Raw genomic sequence first — 21013 nt, 5'->3', positions numbered from 1 at the left:
AAAGATTCAATCAGCTCAGTGTCTGTTTTTAGAAAAGATATTCCTTTGTGTGTGTGTGTGTGTGTGTGTGTGTGTGTGTGTGTGTGTGTGTGTGTGTGTGTGTGTGTGTGTGTGTGTGTGTGTGTGTGTACACACAGTGTTTATTTCATTTCAATTGTGAAAACTCAGAGTCAAGAGTCAAACCAGACCACACCCCTTTAAAAGACATGCACTGACATCTATTAATATCTACAGATTGTCCAAAATATGAAAAGATTCAAGTGCAGGGAGTTTTGAAAGAGGTGTGTATCCTATAAAGGCGAGCCACTGCACGCTACAGATACTTCAAATCCTAACACATCGGGCTGCTTAGATGCATTGAACACTGGAGCATGAATCAGCTGTCAAGGAAAACGCAATCGCTCCGTGACACCTGCTCAGGAAGGAAAGGTCGAACTCTAAGTCATGAATCCTCTGAGGACTCACAAAATAATTACAGTACATGGCTGACATGGCACTTAAACATGTTTCTGATATATTCCCGGTCATGTAACCTTTCCTAGAACTCCTTTGGAACAAATTCCTTCAATGTCATTTCCACTTGGAGAGCTTCTACAAATCAGAGTAGCACTTTTAGACATGCTCCAGGGTTAAGTGGATTAGTGTAAGGGTTGTACTGCCGGGATAAAGCCTCTTCGCCACACCCACAACCTTTAATTTTTCAGCCTTTATTCACGCAGGGAGGGTTTTTGAGGCACGCAGAGAGAAATTCTGGGCCTGGCTGGAAAATGGGACAAAAAATAAATAAATAAATAAAGCAAGTGGAGTGTACAAGAGTCACTCTGTCGGTAATGACCCTCAAAACACAGAGGGACCTAAAGCCCAGAACGCTACAAAAGACTGTGTTTGAGGCTAACAAAGCTACCTTCGTAATAACACAGCGTGAACCAGCTCTTAAGGCCCCACAGACAATCAATACCATGTGAAGGTTCCATGCATGTTTTCTACCACACTGTGAGCTGCCTGCCCCGGGAGGCTTTTTAGTCCTGCGTGCAACATGCATGACGCGGCACACTAAGATGACTCCATCGCTGTGTTTACATGGAAACAACCGTGTAAACACAGCGATGTGGCGATACGGACACAAAGAGCACAGTTAGTGGAGAAACACAGGCAGGAAATCGGAGAATTGGTTCACACGCACTGTAGAAAGTTTTTCTACCAAAAACGAATTTATCAGTTAGCCCATAAAAGCAATTTTACAACTTTTTTCGTAAATTCATGTTCTATATATTTGGTTGTATTTGTGTGTTCTTTTTATTTATAGGGATGTACAAATAATATATAACAAAATATTCATAGGAGGCGCATAAAGAAAACCTTCTCCGCCGTCACGTTTGTTTTTGTCAGAAACTCTCGAGTCTGTGGATGTATTGCCTAACATTGGTTACAGCGTTTGAAACAGACATATCGCTACTTGTACGTAAAAAACTGCATTATTGGCCTTTAGGAATCTTTTTTTTTTACTCCCTAATATTGATATTGGCACACAAAAACCCTTATCAGCCGGGCTCTTGTAAACGGTAACAGGAAAACATTTAGATGCAGCTGGTCAGTAATCAGATCTCTTCACTGAGATATTTTTTAAACCACAACAGGCCTTAATATTACATTTTTTTTGGGACATATGTCTCAGCTTTACTCGCATGTGCTGCTCAGGGGAAAAGGTTGGAATCCACCAAATATTACCAGTTGCTTTAGCCTCATTTTGTGGTAGCAACTAATGTTGAAATGTCATTTATTTAAAAGAGGTATGTAGGGATTTGATATTAGACTGCGTCAGAGAATTCAATAGCAGTTTGCTGACGGCGTGTATCTCTCGTGCACCTTCTCGTGGTAGGAGGTGATGAGCCACAGCTCCAGGTCCAGGTTATTGTTCCTCTTCTCCACGCCGATAAAGTGGAGGATGTTCTCGTGCTTCATGCCGTTCACGCTGAACATCTCGTACTCGTTCTGCCAAGACAGCTTGTCCTACACGAGAGCAGAGAGTGGGATACAGATGTTATTTATGTTGAGCCTGCCCTTGAGGAGGATAAAAAAAAAAAACACAGACTGATTTAATCTATGATGTCAGATGTCCACCTTCAAATCTCCACACCTCAGAGGATGTAAACTACAGCAACCTTACCTGGATGGGGAAGATCTTAACAGCCACATAGTCGCTCAGCAGCTGGGCCTTCCACACGCACCCAAAGCGCCCCCTGGCTTTCATCTCGATCAGCTGCAAGGGTTTGTGTCCCGTAATGGGAGACGGAGGTGAGGGACCGGGATCCTGCAGAGCGAGGGTGAACAAAAAAGGACATTGTTATTCTTTATTTTTTCAGAGCATTAAAATAGCATTGGCTTACACTGAAGGTGACCGGGCCTTTGGCTCAGCAACAGTGTGCCTGAGGAGCTCCGGGCCACCAGAATCAATATCGTCTTCACGTCTTAAATCACACCTTACAACTTTCATTTATAGACTGGCTTTTATGGGATGATTCTCTGCTGTTGTTCCTTTTCCCAACAAACAGTGTCAGCCTCTTTTGTGGCTGTGGTGCCTTCTTGTTTTTCTTTTTGACTTGCTTTATTTGTTTTATGGGTCTGCTGTTTATTTTATGGGATTGTTAAAGCACTTTGTGAAAAGACTGGTTCAGGAAGTACTGCAATTTCGCATTATTATTATTAATACTTGTAGGTTTTTTGGCAGTAAGGACAGAGCATACCAAGCAGGGTTTGGATTCATTCATTTAAATTCAATTAAAACCCCTCAGGGCTTCATTTGCTCACATATTTGCTTCGTTTACTGAAGAGGGATTGGAACTGGAAGGTTGCCAGTTTGAATCCAAGCATATGCAGAGGAAAAGTACCTTGTGAGCAAGGCACATGGTGTGCAGGCTTTAACATGAAAGGATATGAAGTAGAGCTTAAGCACTGATTGAAATTAACAAACGGTGGAGTAAAAAAAATCATTTAGGCGTCATCGTGACAAACCCCGGTGGATCAAACCACATGCGTGTGCAGTGCATTCATGCTAAGCCCATATAAACAAAAGTGAACGCAAGGAAGCCGAGTGTTTCCAGTCCAAAGTATGTTAAACACAGCTGGTGATCGGGATTAAGCTGATCACTTTCACGTGTGACTTCACAGAGAAGGACAGAGGGCGAGTGAGGATAGAGAGAGACACGGAGAGAGAGGAGGAGGGAGGGGGGGGAGTGAGGTTAAAAAGAAGCATGCAGTGAGGGAGTCACATTTCCAAAGGATAAAAGGTAGAGGAGAAAGACAAGCACATGACTGATGGCCTTTGATGAAACCAGATACGCTGCTGTAAAATCTCGACTTTACTTCCGCGCCTCTGCATCGCTGCTGTCAGGAAAAAAAGAAAAAATGCTCCCTCCCGACAATGACAGCAGCGTTCATGTTTTTACTTGAACTGAAGGCTTACAAGGTGCATGATAAGCTGCAGCAAGTTTCAGAACCCCGAGGCCCACAGGATCCACTCGCACACCGTGATAATACATGAAAAGTGCAGGGTTGTCAATCCCAGTCTTTTTTCCCGTCCCTCCTGTAAAAAGCCTCCCTTTGAGTTGCGAGGTTTGCTCCTGATGTGATGGACAGAGAAAGATTTAATTGATGGGAAACGCACGCACCGACGAGAACGTTTCCGCACACAGAGATTACCTCTGCTGCTTAATTTACCATTTTGGCACGCAACACGGGCGATATCCAATTCTTCCCGCTGTGAAAAATGAGCTAAAGCGGTGCCACCAGGAAAAGGCCAAAAAGCATTTAACTGCAAGAGGAGTGAAACAAGTGGCTTCGGCTTCTGCTGCCTGTCCCAACAAGATTACTGTTGCTACAGAAGCATACTGTATATCATTGAGGAGTATTTATGAGTTTGAGTTTTTATCAAGAGGAATTTTTATGTGTGGTCATGAACTTTGGCCTTCAACGCACAGAGGCAGAAAACTGAATCGAGAAAGTGTTTTAGATGCAAATAGATCTCACAGGTTTAGAATTAAAATCTCATCTCGTTATTTTAAAAAAATCATTAAGTTCAATAGATCAGTGAATTCTTTTTTTAAAAAAAAACACAGAATAAGGATTTTATATATTAAAATGGGAAAAGATATTTGGGAAAATAAACAGACAAACATATAATTCACGATACTAATATTTATGAAGCCAAAGTTGCATCATATTAGTTTTTTAAAGCCAATAAAAACGTCTAAATTGCTGGAATATATAATCTGGACCAAGTTTGCAGTATTTCAAATAAATGATCAAACTTTAATCCACTCTAATGTATAATTGAGGCTCCAGTAGTACAAATTACTGTAGTAACACTTGCAGATTCCTGTTTATTCAATGAGATGATTTGCATGAATAAGGGAAAAGTGTTTGTTGTTTTTTTGGAGGGGTGTAAATCCAGAGGAGAGTTTCCATCCGGGCAGTGGCTGGGGGAGGAATGGAGGCTTTGAGTGGGAACTGTTGTGTTTACTTAAAAGCCTTTTCCCTCTGACGGAGAGCTGCGAGGCAGACCTGCTGTCTCCGCGCGCTCACACCGAGCGCCAGCCAAATGATGGGGAAAATTACCCATGATGGTGGATTACAGAGCAGCCCCAAATGGTCCCACGTTAGGACCCTGAACAAACATCTTCAAGAAACAAAATAAGGAATTTATAGCCGAGCTTCACAAATATGTTTCAATATATCTTCAAACAAAAAAGGACAAGGCATGTAGCTTAAATCTGATTGGCTCACGACCAGGAAGAGTGCGCTCCATTAAAGTTATATTGAGATCCTCACATCTGAAACTTACCGTCCAGTTCGGCGAGTGACCCTTATTGATCTATCCGCTAAAGTTGAAGGATTCGGTGCCCGGCGTGGCTGTAATTTCAGACTCCGCATGTGGCGCATTGGGCAGCACTGTTTGAGCTGCAGCAATAACTGACACTGAATGGACCGAGATCTGGTTTCTCTCACTTAATACCGCGGACAAAGCTGCAGCGGTGCGCAGGATAAAAAGTGAATACGTGTGAATATGTCACAACATAAGGAAGGAAGGAAGTGAGGTTGGTTACGGTGGAGTGCTGCATCATGCATTTAAAGCGACACAAAACAGGTCTGTCTTGAATTGAAGGGGATTTGTTGTGCTTTAACTTAGACCCATAATAATTGAGAATAATAAGTCACTCAGAAATGCGTTGGACAATTTTGTAATTTGCGGAGTTTGTATTCAACAATGGAGCTAATCCCTTTTGCGAGATAAATTGAGGAAAATCAGCCGTTTCCCTCGGTCTAATTCAAGAAAGGTGGGTTGTGAATTTGTTCCCCCGCTCTGCTTTTAGTGTGACAGTAAGCTTAAAATTCTTAATTACCAACACCACACGGTGACAAAAACAAAGTGCAACGGCGATGACTCAACTGTGACCTGAGAACAGCGAGTACACAGAGAACTCTTGTGTCCCAAGTGCAATTATATACGACAAGGAAGTGCAAGGGGAGGAATAATCAGAATGGTATGCCTGCAATCTGTAAATCTGGACACATGTCAATGACAATAAGGTGATACTTGTTGCTCAAGGTCTCTGTGTCAGTACTGTCCCAGAAATGTGACAGAAAAACAATGCTGTGTGACGCACTTGTTATTTTATTCATGATTTATTGTGAATATTAATGTATTATTCAATGCTAGCAGCGTTATGTGTCAACTTATTATTTGTCCTCATCAGTTTGTTAATTAAAGGATTTCCAAGCTGACCTTCATCAAGGTTAGACAACCGACCGCTAACACTCGCATTCACAGCTACGGGCAAATTAGAACAACCAGTTAACCTGAGCTGCATTTCTTTGCAGTACTTTGTATTACCCAGAGAGAACCCAACGACCAGGTGGTTTCGAACCCAGACCCTTCTAGACCACCCAATCTATTATTAGCAAGATAATTATGGTTTGATTCGTGATCGAGATCAGAAGTTTATAAAGTTGAGGATCATTCTACCATACACGTTGTTCTCACAGAGAAAAATTGAAGTACATTTCTTTTTCTGGCTACAGCTAAAAGCAATTCATATTCTGATCACATAATAATTATAAGATCCACACGGCTTCATAAAATCTACTTCTGTATGTAATGTCCTTAATGATTTAAAGTCATTCTATTCTGGTCGGGATGCGGTTAAGAAATCTCTAATGGTCGAGCTGTGTTATCTTTTCCTCTTCTACCCCTCTCCACTGTGCGGTGTTAGAATGAAAGTCATTAGTGTGTCTGCACAAATGTCACCGGGACAAATTCCTGTGGATCCATTGAGCTCGGTAAAATATATGATACCTCCTCCGATCATGACGTGCATGACCAAATGATCATTGAAGGACTCTGGCGTGCTCAAAATACCAGTGTTGTTCAAGGGCACAAGGCAAGTCTGAGATCAAGGTGAATTTCTGCACAGATACTGCGCCTGGCAACAGACATGACGGAGTTTGACCATGAGTTTGAGGTGAATGATGAGGATGGTGATTGATGGGTTTGTGGGTGACGGCCTGATTCTCATTACCGGAACTGCTTAATGTTACAAATCACGTCGTCTTTATTACTTCTGCTGCCATGTTTAGAGGTAACTCTTATGACGGCGTCGTCTAAACACATGTTATTGCGGGACTCTTTTCTTTTTTTTCTTTGTGCCTGGATTGTTTCTGGAAACTCTTTGTCCGTTTTCCGGGCTTTGGCCTGACGAGGCGGCGCGGCCCGGTCAGGCCAGGGCCTCCCTCGGGAGTCACCGGATCCCTTGTCCGATCACAGGGCGCCGTGGCCTCAAGCTGGGGCGCATTACACTTAGTCAGCAGACCACAGGAAGCAGGAAAACAGAATCTGCTGCTTCATGCCGTTCTTCCCAACCTGAACTATCTCCCGTGGCCTAATCGGGTTACGCCTTCATCTATTACATCTGAACGGGTCCTTTCAACCTGGTCTGGTTTGTCTGGGCTTTATGCTGTAGATTAAGTATGCAGAGATATAACAAAATCCATGGGCCAAGTTTAAGCTTTGGACAAAAAGGACAATGGGCAATTATTCTGGACTTAAGCCTCCAAAGAGTCATATCTTAAGGTCTTGTGACCATAAAACTTGAGGCCATGTCAAACTCAGAAAGTTGACATTACAAAGAGATAACCTGAATTCACAAAAGAACAGAGCCTAAACCCTCTCACAAAGTCTGGGGTTTATTTTGCGAGCTTACACACTCTTTTTCACATGAGAACTTCCAGTGATGTCGGTTTCAATTTTGAGCCAAACGCACATTTGCAGAGGCTTATGCTCCTCTTGTACTTAAGTAATTTACACTCTCTGACTTGAAAAATGTTCCAGGTAAGTGGCAGCGCTCCTGCTTATGCAAAATGTATCCGCACTCCTCCTCAGTCTGCATGTGAAATGGAAAAGCATGCTGCAGTTCAGGCTTCGAACACCTCGTGCTTTGTCTCTGTGCATGAGAGCCATGGTGAGCCATAGGTCTAGCAGATACCATTCTGGAAACTGGGTCACAGCACACACAATAAGTTACATAAACATCACAGATGGACATTCATACATACACAAAAAAATAAAAAGAAGAGGGGGTGGGGGGGGGCTGCATTCGGAGCCACGTTGGCCACTTTCCACCATGCTCAATATATTTTCAGCAGGGAACAAAAAAAAAAGACATCCATCCATGCAGTAAACCCAAGCAGAAAAAAAAAACAGACAAAAATGTGTTAGGGACGGAGTAAACAAGACGCTGTCGAAAAAAAAAAGCAAAGAACAAAATGGTGGTCTGAGATTAAGGGTGGAGAATTCTTAACAAGCTCTGAACCCAAAAAGAGGGGGGGTGACGGGGGAACAGGGACTAATAGTGTTTCAACTTCAGTTAAACTGCTCTTACCTCCACCATAATGTGAAAGGCGTGCTTGTCGAAAAAGGAACATAAGAAGCAAACAGAGAGATTATTGCTGCTTTCTGTCGGTTAGTGGATGAAATAGAGGCAGGTAAAAAGGCCCCCGGAGATGATGGGTTGTCCAAGAACAACCTTTTGTCTCCCCCTCGTGCTCCAGACCAGCGCTTCCAGAGCTGTGGTGTGGGGCCACACGGGCCACAGGGCTGTCTGTTAATAAGCATGGCACCAAAAGGCAAGATGGTTTGGTAATGAACGAAAAAGTGCCGTTAAGCAAAGCAACTGAAAACTGACTGAACGATGTGTGGAAAAAGGACCAAAAAAAAAAATGTTCCGAGATCACAGTAAAAAAAAAAAGCAAACACACATAAATGCAAAGTTCACAACAACAGCACCCTGACGACTGTTTCGATGTAGCCACATGTACAAAAGTCATGTAAGACACAGAAATGTTGTCTTGAGGGAAGTGAATGAAAACCCCCCCGCCTGAGGACATGAAATGTTTAAACCTAGAAACGGGAAATATTTTGGGGTTTTTGCAAGTGCCGACACATGTTTGATAGTCAAAGATGCTAAATGCAAAAAGAACAAATAATAAAAACAAGGATTTAAATTTAAATCAGGAAATATGTGCTCAATAAAGAAGTGGTATTGACACATTTCTGTCGATATCAGATTTTTTTTTTTTCCGATACCCAGCCAAACAAATGTAAGGGGAACAAAGCAAATTAAAGTCCGAGCTGAAGATGTTTAAAAGCATAGCTCTTAATGGGGGGAAAAAAAACGTTCCCAGTACATTTCCCCCTATAATATATAGATTTAATTGGCGTTTCATATGGCAGCACATGTTTAAAAAGTTTAAAGAAACAGACTGAGCTTTGAAGCTGCATCCAGACAAACAAGATGTAAGTAGCTGGATAATAAAACAAGTGATGAGACTTTGGTCAGAATCGATGATGAAAATAGGATCCACGTCGAAAAAAAACCCAAAGGCCTGACTTGTGTTTAAGTGCTGCAGGTCTGTCCGTGTGAAAGCTGTGGCTCTGTGTACTCAGACAGAATCAATTCCAGTTTGCCTCCACTTCGCACTGTAGTGTGAATAATGGAGGCTTGGTGGCAAATATGAAGCCGGTGATGGATCGCGGACATAATGGCATAATGACGGCGTGCAATAAAGTTACTTTGCCGCAAAAATAATTTCCTGCGCGTCACACTGGATTTTTTTTTAGCTGTGCGCAACAAAATCAAACACGCTTCATTTGGTGTAATAACTCAGGAGTTAGACGCAAACCGGTTTCACCGCCTCCAGTCTGCTGGAACAAAAGGCAGATTTCCTTTCTTCAGTGCTGTTCCTTATAATAAAATTAGAGAGCCGTGATAATGTGCCGTTATTGATCATTAAGTGGGAACAATAAAAATCATGAAGCCGGCATGTTTCATTACCTTCAGAGAAAGACTAGACTAAATTCGGGATTTCCAATGGAAAGTGGAAAGTCAGACATTTTTGGGGTGATAGAAAGTTTTCTGTGCATGTGATTCCCTTTGTGCTTCTAAATCTGATTATATAATTACACTACGCACCTATTTCTCTTTTCAACGTTTGAACTCTGGCTTATCTTATCTCACCCTATCGCTTATTTCCACTTTGCGCAACAGCAACTAGCTGTTTGATAAGAGACATTGAAAAAAAACATTTTCTGAAGCTAAGGACGTTAAGTTAACCCAGAAGTCACGGCTGCGTATATGTTTGGTATCCGTCTCTGGCTCTGTGCGGACTGCTGCTACTTGTTTATGTCATAATCACACTCCCACTCCTTTTAATTAGAGATTTAGATTAACTGCGCACAGTGTGATGCAGAGCTCGGCCGTTTGAAGGGAGTCAGGGTTGTGTAGCTGCCTCGTGGATGTTGTTAGGGAAGAGGGGGGAAAGAATCAAATCTATTACCACCGACATCTATGATGAACCATGATAATGACTTCCCGTACGTGCAGGGCTAGCAACAGGTGCGGGCAATTTGTTACTGTCACATTAAAAATACATGAATATGCACAGAGCATTATGCACAGATGAAGAGAAACAAGCATGATAAAGCAAAAAATGACAGTCTGCTATGCTGCCTCTTTTTTGTTTTTGCACTACATCTGTAAAATATCGAACAGGGTGTCCGCAGGTTACAACATTTAAGACTTTTAAAAGACATTTTCAGACCCGTAATAATGCAATTTTACACCTATCTCTCAAGAAGCTAAATTGATATAAGTGATGTTAATGTTATATTCCAATTCATTTATAAAAACTGTAACACCAAATATTTAATGAAAACATAATGATGATGACGACTGACTCGGACAAATTATTCAATTTTCATCCGACAAAGTGTTTTAATAACGCTAACGCAAAACAAATTGCAAGAAGCTGTCGACAATTTGTAAAGTGCCTCTGGGCGATACTTGCATTTGTTAAAGTAAACATGATTATTTTATTATTTCAGATTTTACAGTCTGGTAACAATAGTCCACAAATGCCTTCTATGCCTTTTAAGTTCTTATATAATAAAATGTCATCGCTGTTCCACATCCCAACACAGTCACCTGTGAAAACAGAAGGTGTTTGTGTTGTGTTTTTACTCTCAACAGTGTCAGAGCTGCTAGAAGCTGTCCTCTGTGACATTGCAGAAGTGAGCGGTTTGATTATCAGAGTCACCTCTGCTTCTTTTTTTATTTTATATACAGCCTGAGGTGTAGCACAAAAACACATTTTTCCAATAACCAGAAATAAAAAAATAAAAATCTACTTCTGGACTCTGCACTGTATTTTCTCCACTTAATGGAAAACTACATTTAATCAATTAAAACAACTTATGGATGCCAGAACAAATGTAGATAAACATTGCAGACGTGCTTGTTTTGGCTTCCTTTGGAATTGCAGGCAAATGGGGTTTAATTCATCACCTACTTGCAGCTAAGTTGACTTTTAAATATATCCTGTTTCCTCTCGTGTCCTTGTACACCTACTAGTTCATGCACAAGCACACTCTGCCCATTTGTTCCATCCTGTCTCTTCCATTCCATTTTATTCTCTTCGTGATTTTATCAATCCTTTAGCTGTTTCTTTTTTACCCCCCGACTGTATCATCATTCATTATCTTATCCACTCTTCTTTGGCCATGATCTTGTTGTGCTTTCTGTGTTTATTTATGTATTTATTTATTTATGCGTTTCCAGGTAGGGTGGTTCATAAGCCTCTTAGCGGTGTTGTTTTTCCGATTGCACATTAGCATCCCTGATTGTATTGGGTCGGTGTCTTTTCTTTGTCTCTTCCCTACTATACTTTATCACCCTGCAAAATATAATAACGGAGTTGAGAGAATCATATGTTTCTCCTCGATCCCACCCCCGCACTCCCCACTCACCCACCCACTCACCCACCACAAGCGTCCTCTGAGGCAGAGCTGCGAGCAACTCTGTGTTTAGTTGTGTTTGCCTATATAAAGCCTCATCAATAATGCAGAGGCCCCTGACTCCTCTTCCATACGGTGGAAGCTCTGCATGGCTTTCTTTTTCCCCTGCTGCCGAGCACCAGAGAACATAGCCGCGCTGCTGTCGGGTTAAAAAACGCCTCGTGATGGAACTGGCAGATTCAGGTGAAGACATGAAAAAAAAAAACTAAGCAGCGGTGGAAAAAGTGTGGCTGCATAGGAAAAGAGATGATTGTCTGAATAAGCAGCGTAATGAAAGGTGAACGAGTGCAAAATAAGAGGTGGATCCGAACTCTATTTTAACCTAATTGGCACAATATGCACTTAAAATGTATGTGTGCTTAAGAGCATCTCTGACACACTATGCCAATTCAATTCATCTCCAGACCCTCTGGCGGCTTTAAAAGCAAGTCATGAGATGTGTGGGCTCCAGAAGAGAGTCGTGGAAAAAGGGAAAAGACAGAACTAGAGCTCCTCTTATCCTCCTATACAACTTTGAAGGGAGAAACTGAAAAAAGCAATTATCCCAACGCAAACTCTCCGCACAGTGTGTCCGTTCTGTTTGACCACAGCTCTGTCCCTCCGCAGCGCGGGGCAGGAAAGGCCAAGGCTGTTTCAGCTCACTGAGAAACCAGATCAGTGGTGAAGTTGAAGGTTGGTTAAATAGAGACGGCAGAGCCGAGTCTTCAATGAATCATACGGCAAACTTTAAACAATACGAGAGTTGTCTGTCGGGACCAACAAAAGAGCACTGACTCATGTAGGAAATAAATCGACCAGAGCAGAGGCAGACATTTTCTGCAATAAATTATCTTTGATTATTTTTAACCCGATTGCATTCAGTACATGGTTCCGCCTCAACAAATACCGTTCTGCTTCTTTTACACATAAACTTGAACTAATTTGGTTTTTTAATTTTAAATTTTTTTTCTAGGAAAGAAATGATTTGCCCCTTTGTTTAAAATTAAACATGAAGTGAGATTTTCTATTTATTGAACAGACAAAAAGAAGAAGAAACTCTTCACCGCGTCAATTCTATCTTAAAAGAAAGAAGACATCACAGTCTGCTCGCCAATGTTTGATTGACAGGTGAAATCTGGAAACATATTACAGCGGTGAGCGTTGCGGACCAAAGACAAGAAGTGATCATGGATTTGTGTCAGAGTGTCAGTGTGTGTATTTCATTTTTACTTGGAGAGTTTGAGAGATTGTTGTGTCTGGCTTTCATTCTCTCACCCTAGGGAGACTTACATGTGTCGGGACGAGGGCGGCCGGGTAGGCCAGTTTGTGATGCCTCCACATCCAGAAAGAGAAGAGGACGACAGCCACCAGGCCTACGATGGGGACCAGCGAGTAAAGGAGAGTGCTGAAGAGCTGGGGCTTCTGGGAAAATGGGTTGGAGGTGGCTGTGGGGAGACAGCAGCGGAGAGAAGAGATATAAGTTAACAAAAAGTGGCTTGTGTTGATCGACATGGCAACAAGAGTAAAGCAATGACAAATCAGAAATTGTGGACACTGACGGAGAGAAAACACAACCTGGAAAAAAGAAGAAGACATAAAACAACATGCCCGATTGGCTTGACATTGTGCTACATCATCTCAGAGTGCAGCACTAACTCTGCTTACAGCTTACTGCCACTGTGCTTAGGGATCATATCAATGCACGCACACACACACACACACACACACACACACACACACACGCACGCACGCACGCAGCAGGATTAGCAAATCCATCTCGTGACATAACGTAATCCGCCCGCCAAAAATAACAGAGCTCTGAACTGCATCCGACCCCTGCAAGAGTCGCTGGGTGACGTCTGCTGGCTCAGCCCGTCCTCCCATCACAAGGTGTGACAGTCTGATTCGGCAGTGCTGTCAGAGGGCCGATGATCGGACGCCGAACACCACTGCCGCCCTCGGGGTGAGGGTGGGAGGGGGGGAGGGGAGAGGGGAAAGGAAGCAGTGAGGGCCGCTGGGGCTGCACCAGCTGCATCATCACTCTCTCGGGGGCTTTGTCAGACGTTTGTTTTTCTCTACGGGGTGTCTCCAGGTTTCGGAAAGTCAAATTTGAAGGGATAAAAAGAGACAGACTGGCCTGTTGGACAATTAAGTTGGAAAGTTGGGAGTGCAAGGACAAGAAAATCACCGCTGCTGGGTCGATTGACGACAGATATCAAGCGCTGGTCGAGGTGGTGACATGTTCTGTCGTTCACCATCGTCAAACTGAGAGTTCTGCCATTGTAAACTTACCGATTATTTATTACTCTACTAATTTCCTTTGCTGGCTTATTTCTTTTGGCCTGCAACTTACGATGCTGCCGTATTGGTTAAATAAAGTGAGCCATGCACTATGTCGAGAGTCAGAGGGTTCCATGCTACCTCTTATACAGACTGCATGTTAACACTTTAGTTTACACCTAATTATGTAATTGAAATTTAACAAATGACTGTATTTCACATAAGGAGAAGCAAAATTTCTCGACTCAGGTGACGACTTTTGGATTTTGTTACTCTTGCTGTGCTTTAATATATTTAAGACCTGGTCCCGAGCACAAATATCTCCCATCACACATTTTGCACAGGGAATATGTCTTCAAAGTAAAAACCGTAGATGTTCTGCCGGTGGTCTAGAATGAAGCCAGATATACATCTAACTTACTAACATATTTACAAGGGGTGAGGTAACAAGTAACTTTCTTCCATGCCCGCTTATTCCGCTGTTATTTAGAGGCACAAACCCTTAAAAACACAAATCATTTAAGAAAGCTGACTTTAACTTGGATGTTCCAATACTATTTCCCCATCCTGATACCGTTTCCAATCAGGGGGATATTGCTGCATGTTAGTGTGTGTATATGTGTGTGCACGTTGGACTGTACATACTGTAGGCGGTCGAATGCTGCTGGTCGCTCTGCGGGTGCGATTCAGGGTTGTACAGGAACTTCTCGTTGCACATGTTGCCTTCGCAGCAGCAGAAGAAGACGTCGGGACTCTCCTTCTTCTCCACACACTCATTACTACAGGGGACATGGAATTAGACATTAAAACACACACGCGCACGCACACACACACACACTGCAGAGGACATGAAAGCAATTCATCAACGCAAGTGCGAGTAAGGAAACACACGTGAACAAACCCATTATCTGCATGTGCTCGCTGATAACAAACGAGTGCTCACACACCTCTCCTTGCACTCATTGAAGGAAGACACACAAACACTCTGACCATACACACAGCTACACACAAACGTACACAAACGCATACTTCCTCTCCCTTCCCTCGCTGCCGCACAAGCCATGAAAGACAAACATTTATAAAATACCTCCTGCACATGCCGAAAAACAAACTTGCATGCACAAGCACACATGTTCACTAACGCACACCCACACACATTCACTCTCTCTTTCACAATCGCAGTCATCAGATAAAAGCCAAAGGAAGTGGCAGCCGCCCTCGACTTTCTCTGGACTCTCCAGGGAGGCGAGGCGGCGCCGTCTGAGCAGAGGTGCCCAAACTGAGCGGGCTGCAGAATCTACAGCAACGTAATCGGCCCAGGAATCAAAAGAAAACCGGAGCAGAGCCGGCTCAAACCAGCATCTGATGCAAGGTTCATGTTCCAGCAAGAAGAAAAAATGACCACTTATTAATATCTGCTTACAGTCCAGGGTTGCACACACACATCAGACGGAATCCATTTTCAGTGGAGATCCAGGGAGCAATTTAAATTCCATCTCTGCTGTATTTAAAAATGTAGCCTTGTGCAAGTCATTCAGATGGGGAAGCGCACAGAGGGACGAAAAACTGTGCTCAAGGTGATTTGCAAAGTATTTACAGTTAAGCCTTCCTCTGGATGTGCTGCCTTTGTCCTGTCTGAGAGACCTGCGCTGCCGCTTTGTCTCAGAAATCAATGCTCAGGTTTTTTTAGGGAAGGATGTTTGTTGTAATTAGAAATAAAGCACAACAATTTTCACTTTCTTGCACTTGAGGGACAGATGAAAACGTAGGTAGTCTTTGATAACGGTTCTTTTTCTTTCTTTTGTTTTCTGATGATGGACAGATGATGATGGACAGATGATTTTAGACCACGGTTCAGATATCAACCAATCAGTACGTTGAAATGACACTGCATACTTCCCATATATGTTTGAAAACTTTACCTGATTTATTAAAAAAAACTATTCCCTGACTCATTTGGCGATTGCTTTTAACGTGCCCTTTACCCGCGTACCTGTCGTAGCAGTTGACGTCGTCCAGCCAGCAGCCTTGCTTGACGACCTCCACGGTGCCGGACACATTCTTCCACGTGGCGAAGCAGTGCCGCCGCTTGTCTTTGTCGCCGTAGCAAGGTTCGATGCCGCTGCGGTTGGTGCGCTCCTTCTCCCAGCTGGAGTTGTAGTACACGCACTCCTGAGTCTCCGAGCGTCCTAGGATGGCACCTGGAGAGGCAAAGAGGACGTTATTTAAATGACTGTAAATGTAAAGGTCATTATGAAGAAGGTATTGATGCGTTTGTGTCTTTTCCTGAAGGTTAAAAATAACAATTTGTGTGAAATATTTTTCCAGGCACACACTGTGAGGGCGGATTTGGAGTTTGGAGATTTGCAAGCTTCTGAGGACAAAGATGAGAAAGTTATTGTCCTACTTTGTCACTGACAAAGAAGATAATTTAGTTTGTATCAAAGCGACATTTCTTTACAGCCTCAAAGTTTGAGAGACACAATGAAGTCGTAAAAAAAACAAAAAAACATTTCGAAATGAAAAATCTACTTCTAATGTCAACACAGCCATGAAAGATGAAACTTTTTTTTCGAGACGAACAATAAAAACCAGCCAGGCACGACTGACAGAAATAAGATTTTGGAGAAACAAACAGGCGAAGCAAGGAAACCTAAATCCTGGACTTCTCTCCCCGCCAAAATAAAGGGTGCTCTGGTTTCCTGCAGATGAATGCGAGCTGCAGGTTTTTTCGCAAACCGATATCCAGAGAAGTGACGGCATGACAGCTTGTCAGTTAAGCTGCCACTTCTCATCACCTGTCGGGGGAGTCGGTCCAGTTTAGACTGCTGACAAGACTGAAAATAGTCGGCCGTGCTTGCTGTCTTCACGTTATTTTGTTCGAGCTCTATAGGCAATGAGTAGGACTGTTGATGCCGGGTCTCAGTGCATATGCATCAACTGGAGCTCAACACCATGGGAAATTTAATTTATTTTCCTGCCCCTTCTGCCGAGGCTCATACCGAACAGCCAGCTTACTCCGCTCCAGTGTGAAAATGTGACTTAACTCGTTTGTGTGAGAGACAGCAGTGCCATGCGTGGGTCAAACGGTTGTGAACTTCCTCAGGCTGTTTACATAAGTGAAAAAAAGTTTGATAAAAATCACGCCGTGTTTCTCGGCGCCTGGAGTCCCGATCATACACCAGGTCTGAATACAGTAGGGAATGATGTAAGTCAACTGGAGTTCATTTCAATTCCAATTTGAAGGGGGTCTCAAGTGTTTTTTTGAGTTACATGATGTATTTTGGGCTCTTGTATGTGATTACTGCAGTTTGGGGTCTGTCATGAATCTATTTAGAGCTTGTCAGTCCAAGACCTTTGATAAACACCTCCTGGGTAGAGGTATCAGAGCTGTTAGTGTTTATTCCATTTATTTTTGTTTTATTCACTTAAACTATAATTTGCCCACTCTGCTAGGATTTGCACTCTATACCAGCTTTTTATCTACTGTTGCTTTTAATGTCTCCAAAGTGCTCCATGATTTAACTGTAAAACGCAACAAATAAAGAATAATGCTCCGGTTTATGTGATCAGTACCCGCTCTCATCCGCCAGGGTAATAACAGAGTGTCCTGTCCGCCCTAACTGTGTCTCCAGTCTCTGCAGCTTCCAGAAATTAGGGCTCTGCTTGCATAATGGAGGTTAACTTCAGAAAGATCATGTATTTTTCAATAAAATGGCTGCTTAAGTCAATCCAGTTAGCGCCAGCTCCCCAGCCATGTCTCTCCTCAGCGACAATAACAGCTGCAGATGGAGGCGAGAGAGGCTAACTTCACTGGCAGGCGAGGTCACTGGGCCTCTTAGCGGCACTGACGGCATTTTCTCTCTCGTCAAATCCATTTCCCATGAAGCCCCGAAGTATTTCACAGCAACAGGTGCGACTCCGAACTGTTGCCTGCGAGAGCAAATGGCTGGAGCAAAGGCGGAGGGGAGGAAAATAGTCCGGGCCGGTGAGTGAGCGGTGCCACAGAAAAAAGCCACGGCACATTGAAAAACGCGAAAAAAATTATTGGTTTAAAAACAGAGCACGTGGATCGAACTGCGAGTACATATGTAAGCAAAAGAAAACAAGAAACCCACAAAGTTGTTTTTTATATCTGCTTGTGGAAAGAAATTGAGAAATTTTGCCCGAACATGCACATAAACTTAAATAATGCCCCAAGGAAGATTACATCATCCGACATATGGTTCATGTGGTCTTCATTTCACTACCCCCCCCTGCAGACTCTAAAATTCCTCCCCTGCAAACACATCACATTCTAGATGTTTGAACTGTGCATTTAGTTCATGGAAATAAATAACTGCACCAAATGAAGAAAGGAGCAAATTCTGCAAGCCTGACTCACTGCCTAAGCAGAGGAAAAGCAACATTAACTCTTCTTTTTTTGTACGGCCGAAACCTTTGCCAAGATGCCCTCGAGTGAGACACTCAAAAGTGCAGAGATTAGGTGTGAAGAAGAGCTGTTGAAAAGGCCGGCCCTCCTGTCACAGCCGTGAAAATGCCTTAATGAAATACGCCTGAGAGAAAACACCGGTAAGAAAAAAAGAAAGAGCCAACAATTCAACTCAAGTGTTTGGTATGAGGCTTGCGAAGCTCCCGTCATTCCTTTAGGGTGACGTAGGTCTCGAGTAATTTTCCAACCACATCTCGAGGCTGAGAAAATAGAGATGTTTTCGCTGTGGCCACTGATGAACGGCAGATAATAAAGAAGTGGGCGGAGAGATCCCCTGATGGCAACAAGAGATGAGAAAACACGTTTTTTTCCTTGAAAGACCCTATCCTCAATTGACCTACTATAGTTTAATATCGCTGTACAGTGGTGTATACTAGGAGTGTTTTTCTATAAGATTTGTTTATCCACTCCATCGGAAACTCCAGCTTATGAAAGATAAGTTGTAGTGCAACCTAGCTCCTATTAATCTTCCTGCATGGGCATGAATACATCATCCCGTCCATTCGCCCTCGAGGGAGCTGAAGGTGCAAACGATGGAGGTATGTTTTACCTCCATCGTAGGTGAGCTCATTAGCAGCATCAGCCATGCTAACGCTGATCCCCCGCAGTCGCTGCGTCCGGGAGCTTTGCATACACATTTCCATTTTATTCGCAGTGATTCACAACGAATGCAGAAGCAGGATGAGCAGGGAGTTCCTGGATCGACTTCAGTACGAGTTACTCATAATAATAACGTCTTTATCCAGCTTTCTAGGTTTGTGAAACTGAAGCCGCCAAATTTTTGGGGCCCGTACAATACAATTTGTTAGACCATTTATTGCTCCGGCTTTGGACTTAGTTTGTATCTTTGTCCCCCTGAGCAAAGCACTGACTCAACTTGTTTTAAGCCCTTCAGTGGCTTGGATATAAAGTACAGTATTTCTAAAAATGAATCTAAAGAGCAAAAGAGAAAAAAGCAATGTCGGCCGTCTCTTTTTCCTTCGGCCGAGGTGAGCAGCAGCACCTCAACGGCTCCTTTGATAATGCCTCCATTCAGGTATTATACTGTGTGAGAAAGAGCTGCGAACCATGTGAACTGCAAACACAGAGCTCCGTTGTAAATACAGCCGTTAAGAGCCCAAATCAATCACCTCTCTGAAATGAGGTGACAGTGCGGGCCGGCTGCCTATAGTGCCGTATGCCAAAGGTGGGCAAGAGCGGCCTCGGCAGTATGGCGGATATGAAAGATATAAAGCGGGGAAATCAATCTTCTGACTATTTTGCGGCTCAGAGTTCACTAAAGCGGATAATGTCATCGAGTGCAGAGCCTACACAAGTAATTGTGCAAGGACATACAATGGGGCTTCCACCCACAAGCACACATTCAGGCAATAAAGAGCCAAGCCTCTTTGTCTCCGAAGATATTCGACGCATGGAAATGTCAAACACGAGAGGCACAGGCTCACTTTGTTTGCTGTAATAAGGTTTGTGGGAGAGAGGGATAGAAAAAGAGGAGAAAGGCCATTGAAGGACCACAAACACGTGGTGTATAGACAAGGTTGATTTCGTAGTTAAGACCCAGGGAACATATATTTAATTTATAATGCATTAAAGGAAGATGTCGGGATTAAAGCATTTTTAAAAAAGGGACAAAAAAGTGGAAAAGCGACAAAAGGAGGAAGGGGAAACTAAAGCGGTGGTACACTCTCATCTAGTGGATCGATTGTGAGACCATGCAAGAGGCGAAGACAAAACTTTACATGGAGTCCAATCAGTCAAATCACTGGGACAGACAGAAGTAGGCATGTTTTCGTCCAGCACTTTTCTTTCGCAAAAATGAAATGACCACAGAGCGTTTCATGGAAGCTCCTTCCTCCCTCCCAGTCATACTGGAGATTTATCAAGGTTAACCGTGACCTACTTTGGCTGCAGATTTTTAAGCAATGCCTCCCCCCTGCAAAACGTCTACACAGCCCGACCCACTTCTCAGTCCACCGGGGCTTTTTGGAAAAACTGCTTCTCGCCCCCCCCCCACTCTCTCCCTCTCTCTGATCGGTGGCTCTGAAAATTCACCCTGACATTTTGAATTTCTACATTTTGGGCATTTTGCCGATGCTACTTATCCACAGTGATTAAACTCCCGAGTTCCCACAGCACCAAACTAAAGGAAGTAAACTGTAAACTGGTCTTGTCACGATACCAAAATGTATTGCTTTGATATTAATACCAAGTTCAGCATCATACACTGAAAAAGATTGTGCCGGAAAAGTACCTATATTTCAGTGTACACTTTATTCCTGTGACCACAGAATGATCAAATTAGGTTATTAGACAGGAAATCTCAAAGAATAAGTCGCCTGAAAACAGGGGGAATGTGAGTTCACTTGAGAGTGTGTAATCCGAAGATGGAAACGATGAAAAGAGGTTACTGATTATCTGCAGGCTCTGAAAATTCAATCTTTTGTCTCGTGGCCAATAGGTCAATGCTAGATTGAGGCAATTCAGGGAACCTGAATCTGAGAGTTACAGCGGGGGCCCTGACACGAAGACGCAGAGGGTGATGCCATCGCTTTTCGATGGCGAGGCACGCCGTGAAAAACCGCTCGCTGCTGGCACGAGTTCACCTCCAGCTTCAAAAGGAAGTCATATCCACGAAAAACGATTCAAGCTCTCTAATCTGAATTGTTCAGTCATAATGTTGCATTGAGTAAATTTGCAGTAATGCCTTGTACAACTAAAGCACAGTAATGAAAGAAGCTACACTCTCCACTTAAAGAAGTTTTTTAAATAACCCTTTCATAGCCTTCCTTTATAATTGTATTTATGAATATAATTAATTCAAGTTTTGAATAAGTTGTGTCAAACCTTGAAAAACATGA

General features: G+C 43.0%; 1 protein-coding gene across 1 annotated transcript in view; it reads right to left on the bottom strand.

The window, feature by feature from the left end:
• The window catches only part of LOC118103478 (activin receptor type-2A), a 37105-nt gene that overhangs the window by 3173 nt on the left and 12919 nt on the right, over nt 1-21013 (bottom strand). The window contains exons 2-6 of the mRNA XM_035150474.2: nt 15657-15864; nt 14309-14442; nt 12674-12828; nt 2168-2311; nt 1867-2010 (exon numbers count right to left, since the gene is read on the bottom strand). Coding sequence (XP_035006365.1) covers nt 1867-2010; nt 2168-2311; nt 12674-12828; nt 14309-14442; nt 15657-15864 — 785 coding nt within the window. The remainder of the gene's footprint in view (nt 1-1866; nt 2011-2167; nt 2312-12673; nt 12829-14308; nt 14443-15656; nt 15865-21013) is intronic.

Source organism: Hippoglossus stenolepis, chromosome 24 (genome assembly GCF_022539355.2).
Source record: "Hippoglossus stenolepis isolate QCI-W04-F060 chromosome 24, HSTE1.2, whole genome shotgun sequence".
Taxonomy (NCBI): Eukaryota; Metazoa; Chordata; class Actinopteri; order Pleuronectiformes; family Pleuronectidae; genus Hippoglossus; species Hippoglossus stenolepis.
Note: the sequence above shows the minus strand (reverse complement) of the source record. Positions and strands in the feature narration are given on the sequence as shown.